The following is a 7500-nucleotide window of genomic DNA, read 5'->3' on the forward strand; positions in this document are numbered from 1 at the left end:
TTAATTTACAAAATGTATTAAGTCCGCAAGACAGCAAATTCAAAATGTATACAGTACCTGGATACCCAAGATAACTTAGAGCTAAACTATTTCTTAATTCTTGCAATAAATAAACCTGAACGGACATTTTAAAAAGGAATCATTCTCCCCCAAAAACGCCCTTTGGCAAAATTTCACCTGGTATAGTAGACCCAGATCTCTTGCTCGCCAATCAACAAGTACATCATGTTAAATTCCCTGTTGTATGTCACATCTTTTACCATGTTTAAAGGCGAGATGGGAGGAGGAGGAAGAACTGTGGAAAGATTCTGGCACTTTTTTTGCGAGATCAGACGAACACTGTAAAAATAACAATATGATATAATAGTTTTGAAATTTACCGTCCTGAAAAAAAATTAATTTAAGGCACACATTTCAAGCCTCCAACTCGCTAGATTAAGAATGCAGCGTTTTAACTATTAAAGGCGCGGGCAAGCAGCTTCAACATTTGCTTGATTTTGTTGAGTGATGTTGAACGATGTTGAATGCTGGGGTGGGCAAACAGTTTCAACACATCATTATTTGATTCAACAGACTTTCACGAGCGACTGGGTATAAAGTCCCAGTCTGCAGCCGCGCTTGTTACTATGGATACGGACTTGTTACTATGGATACTGAACTGGATACGTCATTGAGAGACCGGTTAGTTTGCAGGCGAATACCTAACATTGTTGAAAGAGGGGGCCAAACGGCTTCAACTTCATTCAACATTCGCGATAACAAAAGAAAATGTTAAACGGTTGTTGAAGCAAAGTTTAAACGCTTTTAAACTCGTTCCACATCGATTAAACCTCGATTCAACATGTTTCAACACGGTGGAAAGGAGGGGTCAAACGATTTCAACATCACTGTTCCACAAAATCGAACGGATGTTGAAGGAAATGTAGAAGCTGTTTGCTTGTGTCTTAACTGTGCAAAAGACGATCCATTTTCAAAGCCTGAACGCCGCAAAGGAAGTCGTCTACAAACAGTATAGTGGCAAGTCAAACTTCTTTAGAAAACGGAGTGTCACTTTTTAATTGCCAAGGCAAACCTTTTGCGCTAACACCCAACCAGATCGGAAATGAAAACGAATCGAAAAGGATGGCAAAAGACTACCGGTAAGCCTGGTATTACGCATGTGTTTCAGTACAAAAAAGACACGTGATCCGCTTTCCACGGAAGCCAATTACTGGTCAATGTTCTGGAGGGCCTCCAATTTAACTTGCATGTCCACAATAGAAGCGTAAGCAAAACAAGGATTTTTTTTTTGTAAATTATGCAGAATTTTGTGGAGTTTGGTGACTGACCATAAGTGGAAACCTTCCCAAAAACTACTTTTGAAAAAATTAATCAATTTGATAATAAAAAAAACAAACTATCTATCTGTGATTCCATATGAAGGACAGAAAAAATAGTAGTTTACGAACCTGCTATCATTGCCAATTGCCATGACACGTGTGGATTTCCCTCGGCACGTAACCAAAGAGAGTGACGTGACAGAACAGCGTGACAAAGCCCAGAAATCACACAAATGATTCAGAGAGAAGACCTCAATGACGCGATTCGGGCAGCAGTAAATATGCTTTACTGACACAATATTCATCCAGTAAATTCCTTCAGAAAACACAGGCAAGCTAAAACACACACACAGAAAAAATTATGAAGTATCAAGCAGGTGTTTTGGATAGCTACCACCAGTTCTCCAAGCCACAAGTTCTCAAGACCAAGTGAAACTAACACAGAAACCTATATCAGCCAACATGATATAAATTGACTGTAGGCTTTTAACAATATTTTCACTAGTTTCTTCTTTTCACAAACAAAGATCACAGAAATGGCACCATCTGTGGCTTGTCCAGGGAGGGAAATAAAAGCAAACCACTCAAGGATGTACTGGATAGAGTGTAATGTGAAGTGCAAGAATTCTATCCCATATGAACCATGTGAGCGTTAGCCCTACTGATGGAAATGGGCCCACACAAGGACAGAGAAAAACTCTTCCCACCCTGGTCAGAGTTTTTCTCTGTCCTTGTGTTGGCCCATTTCCATCAGTAGGGCTAACGCTCACATGGTTCATATGGGATAGAATTCTAGCACTTATGCAGTTAATTCTGTTTAAAATATAAGTCTTACACGGCTAACGTTTGTATAAACGTTACCTTTCCTTGCACTCAAGGATGTAGTTTCTTATGAAGTTTGGGACTGCTCTTCTTGAACCTATCTACTTCGGAATCGGTTGATTCGACGCCCCCTGACGTCAGGTTGATTTTCTTTGCCCTTCTTCACATAGAACTTTATAATCAGCTGTTTCAACTCCTTTTTACTTTTCACTGCTTTTGCACAAAGGTCACGTGTGAGAGGTGAGCAAAAGCGCTCGAGTACCCTTAAGCTTTCGGTAGCAATAAAGGGGAAACCCGGAACTCTCGATTTTTCAAGAGCAAGATTCAATGCAATTTGAATAGAGGTCCCCTAGGAGGTATTATCAACTTGGGCAAGCAAATTAGGCCTTGGACACGAGGGATCCGGTTTTGATGCACTGATCGTGACAACCTGGCCCCAGTTCTTCATTGGCCGGATAACTTTATCCGGTGGATAAGTCACCATCTGACAGTTTCAATCAGCATTGTCAATCTCTGCAAAGATTTCAGTCTTTGTCCTCGTAACTGCAATTACGCACACTCTAAGCATATCTAAGTAAAGGACAAAACGTTTGGCCAACGTTTACTGGATAGTGACTTACCCATCGGGACCCTAAGGGGCCTATGGTGTCCCACAGCATTTATGAACAATCACTATGACAGAGCCTACGCTTTACGTATACCGTCGTAATCATTCATTACTCTAAATCTGAGATGACGAGAAAGTCAAATTTTTCATACGTGATTACAAAGTAGCATGTATTTCCTCTACAGTCATTTAAAGACCCTGAAGGTTGGTCCGACCAAATCCCATCCACAACTTCCCGCGCGGTAGTCAAATACTCTGCCTACTGAGCTAATGAATAACCCTTCTTTATAGAAAAAGAAACTGTCTTAGGTTTAGGTTAGGTGTATAACCTGTAGATTTCCTCCATGAGGTCAAGGGAGTTGACTTTCACAACACCATCCAATGCTGCTGTAATAACGAGTGCTGATGTCTCTGGGTGAAGCATGATTTTTGTTATCGCCTGGTAGTGAAAGATCATGTAATAGAATGTGCAATAATAAGTTGGATAGATGTTCGAACTATAATAGAAATGGATTTTTGGGAGTAGCCCTGGGTCCTATCTTTTTCCTCGATGGGATTCAGTTCGTGCCTCAATGTGTAAAATAGTGCAACAACACCAACAAAAGCAGTCGTTCCTTCTTTCCAAATAACTAATTAGGAGTTATGATAATGAAAAATGAACAAAAAAATTGAAATTGTTTGAAAACCTTTAAACCAACAAAAAAAAGTGAATCGCGACGGAAATAACGGACAAGACTGACAAAGTTTGTCCTTTACCTTGAATTTTCTAAAAGAAACATTGGGCAGCTGGATAAACGTGTTTTCCCGATGTAGATCGTGCAAAGTTGAGAGAATCCAATTTTCTTTCAACACGATGTTGAACTAAAGTCCATCCATTTCAAGTGACATTAAATTAGCGATATAGCATATAGTAAAAATAATTTAAGCTTGTTTTTGGTTTTTGGTTTTTTTTTCTACAAGCATTGATAACGGTTTTTACCAGTTCTCGTTAATACTTAAAAGATTTTTTCCACCAGTGATCTTTTTCTGAAATATCTTCTCTTGTTTTAATACACTTCAACTGTCTAATTTTCTTGATAGCAGTCTCCCTTTCCCTTGATATTTTACGTCGTGTTCAAGGAGACTCTCCTCTGACTTGCATCTGTTGAGCATGCGCCAACATTGCCAAAGGCGTCCAAAAACCTTCAGCTTGTCATTATGCAAACGCCATTTTCGTATAAACAAACAGGAACGGTGTTATTTAGGACTCTGCATCAGTTATTTTAGAAACCAGTTTGTCTCAACTACGATCAGTAAAGTGATAAGATCAAAGTAAATTTACAGCCATTTCCCCATTTGCTTATTAATTAGCTTCAAGCTTAAATGGTAATAGAATTAATGTTGTACCTTTGAATGCCCGGTAAAGGTATGAACTTTTCCTCCACTTTTCGATCGGCTCCAAACATTTACTAAAGGTTAGAATGATAAAGAAAACAATGCTCATTTTACAAGCCTTTAAAGTGATATTCACTTCCCCTAATGTCATTAATGTCTCCATAACTCTGCTCAAACCTGACGAGCGGAGGAGGCGGCCGAAAGTAAGGCTACCAGATATAAAGCATCGTCTGAAAATCGAACCCACAACACATTGGTGGAAGACCAGTGCTCTCATCACTGCTTCAGCACCCCTCCCCCCCCCCCCCCCCATCGCCCTACCACCCCTTCACCCTCCCCGTCGTTTAGAGGACTCAGACCCAAATCGGGAGGGGTCAAAATCTACCGGAACACCAAAGAATGCATACAATATATGATTTTCAGATCATTGGAATTGCGGATTTGAAACTTCTTTGAGACGGAAAGATAACAGTCAGTGGAACAGCTTAAGCAGTTTTAAAAAAACCCTGCTAGCAGAAGTTTCTTTTTCTTTTGCGTTCGCTGGGCTGACAAGAACAGGAAAAGAGACCTAGGCCACGCGTCAAAACTCACTGTATTGAGCATGCGCAGCGGTTACTTAGCAACCAAATCCTCACGTGATACTTCATGTTGTGTGGGCTCACTTAACAACAGCGGAATTACTGTAAACTCGGGAATGGGCAGGACATAGCGGGCTCACGTCACAGTCAGCAAACATATCATGGGGCATGCGATTTAAAGAGTGCCGTCCAAGGTTGTGGATGGCGGTTAGATCAAAGTGAGTCTCGACCCATGACAGAGGCCACTTTTCCTGTACTCGCCCAGCGAACGCAAAAAGAAAAGAGAGCTCCGCTAGCAGGGAAAAAATCCAGGATCAAAATCACTTTCAGTCTCAGTTTTTTACGGGTTCCTTTTTAGCTACGTCAGTTGCTCCAATAACTGAGCTGTCTTTTCCCTTTGAAAAGAGTACATTGTTCTAAAACCATACATACCATCACAATCTGTTCCAACAGTTACTATAAAGTTACAGGCTTTGGAGTAAACACATCCTGTCACAGGACCTCTGTGTGCACTGCAAACACAACAAAGTAGAAAGATCTTTAACATTCAACAGTACAGTCATCCATCTCTAAAAATTTGCAGGAATCTCTCAAACGAGTACACCAAAGCAACCACAATGTCGCCAGTTGGAAGAAAAACTCTGCAAGAGGCTCCATTTGACGTTGATTCTGGCCTACCTGTAAACTGATAAGCCTTATTCAGCCTAACTTCATGATAACGATCAAGCATTTGAAAGCGTGCTTTGTATATGACCCCTTTTTGATTGGTTTTTGCAACACCAAGACCGATTCCATGTTCCTTGCTCTGAGAACAGTGTTCTATGAACAAGTCATGCTGCCAAATCGTAGCGTGTAAACAAGCCTTAAAGGCCAGTTTGCACGCTACGATCTGTTGGCATGTAAACCGGCCTTAAAACAGGTGAATTTAGTTTCATGAAACAACTCGACGAAGGTCACACTGCCCCTGTGAAAAGGTAAATTTTCGAGTTCCCTTGCAGAGCAACCCAACCGTCTTTTTTTGTTTATCCTGTGATATAAAAATACCTCCAAAGTACAGTGTAACAGGCTTACTCTGTTATCTGAAAAAGAAGATTTCCTTCCATATCGTAGGCCACAACATTTCGCTCAGACAAACAGTAAAGACGCTGAAAAATTAAATTGAATAATCCACAAGTCGGTTAAAATAAATTCCACATGGCAAAAGTGTGCTATTTTGCACATAGTGCCGGCTTTTACCAATCTCATATCCAACAACTGTAAATGGAAAAATTGTCTTATTAAATTACATTAAACTTTGAACTGCTTAAATTTATCAAGACAACCAGAAATTCTTTTCGACTTCATGAACGCTTGGCACAATCAGTTTCCATATAAGGTCATACTGTAAATGAGCTGATAAACGAGGTCAGAACCGCTGAAAAACTCAAGGATTAAGAACAACATCTGACTGGCTCAGACATTCAAAACAATAGTCCCAAACAGTTACAAAACGGAACTTTTAATACGAATGAACACATTTAACTAGAGCCAAAGGTTGTAACTCTTGATCTTGCAGAAAAGCAGCCCTTTAATCCAATCCGACTTACTTGCATAGCTTCATCCAACTCTACTTGCTTTACCCAACTTCCTCCCATGTCGGGGTAGGATGCTCTGAAATACCGAAGTACGTACATAACATGGCTAAATGTGAGAACAACTTTAATTAAACACCAATGAAATACCAGGTGATATTTCCAGCGAAAACATGATAATTATCTTCACATGTGAAAATAACATGTTGTTTTCACACGTGATATTTAGAGACTATGAATGCAAGTGACCTCCTTCACGTTCACATCAACTAATTACAATACGTGAGTATAATTGGATTATAATTATTTCAAACAACCTCAAGGGCGTTGTTTGAAGTAATTACAGTGCGTAATTTGAACAGAATGGAGAAACCGTCGTGATATGAGCGGACGAAACTTCTAATCGCTTTATGGAGCAAAGACCTGGATTTGTCTTCTTCCATTCTTGGAAGTTATCCTTGGTTCTTTTCTCGCCTCAAGAATGGTGATGATAATCGTGGCAGCCATGCGATGCCGTGCCATTTTGTCTCACGGCGAGGTTACCCTGCCCACAGTATTTCAATTTTCGCTGATGTGAACAGAGACATAATTGAATAAAATTGAATGGAGTATGGACAGAATGCAAAATGGCAGCCAAAAATGTATTCTTTTGTTTATGTGCTAATTAGACTCACTAGCCTCGCTTTCAAGAAAAATTTCTTTTATACTTTGTCCATGCAAACGAGGTTAGTGAGTCTAATTAGCGCATAAACAAAAGAATATTTTTTTGGCCGGCATTTATGCATTCGGTCTATGATAGCCTGAATTAGTATAGCGATATTTCTTGTTTACAAACATTGACGTCACATTTCTTTTGATATTCAAATTTGCCAACCAAGGAACAAAGGAAGTCATTGTTTCAACAGCCAATTGGGTTCTGGTTGGCATATTAACAACAGTAAGTGATGTAGTGTATGTTCAGTGCATCCTACATGATGTATCTAGCAGTGCAAAGAGTGATGAGATTATTATTATTAAAAGCATGGCGGATTAGATTCGGAGTGTTTCTAGTGTGGCTTGATAATCCATTGGAATCGTTTTCAATACACGATCAAGACACGACAGGTGACGTCACGAGAAACAACCCTATATACCAAAACAATGGATAGGGTTGAACGCGCATGCTGATTGGCTACTCAAACTCCGGATATTCATTGCTATTCACCTACGAGCAATTCATGCGGAATTTG

At 39.9% G+C, this 7500-nt stretch overlaps 1 protein-coding gene across 1 annotated transcript in view; it reads right to left on the reverse strand.

The window, feature by feature from the left end:
* Positions 1 to 7500, reverse strand: part of LOC137989107 (uncharacterized) — a 49957-nt gene that overhangs the window by 37466 nt on the left and 4991 nt on the right. The window contains 7 exon segments of the mRNA XM_068834986.1: positions 178 to 339; positions 1449 to 1655; positions 3078 to 3187; positions 4135 to 4196; positions 5133 to 5212; positions 5772 to 5845; positions 6287 to 6350. Coding sequence (XP_068691087.1) covers positions 178 to 339; positions 1449 to 1655; positions 3078 to 3187; positions 4135 to 4196; positions 5133 to 5212; positions 5772 to 5845; positions 6287 to 6350 — 759 coding nt within the window.

Source organism: Montipora foliosa, unplaced genomic scaffold, assembly GCF_036669935.1.
Source record: "Montipora foliosa isolate CH-2021 unplaced genomic scaffold, ASM3666993v2 scaffold_440, whole genome shotgun sequence".
NCBI lineage: Eukaryota > Metazoa > Cnidaria > Anthozoa > Scleractinia > Acroporidae > Montipora > Montipora foliosa.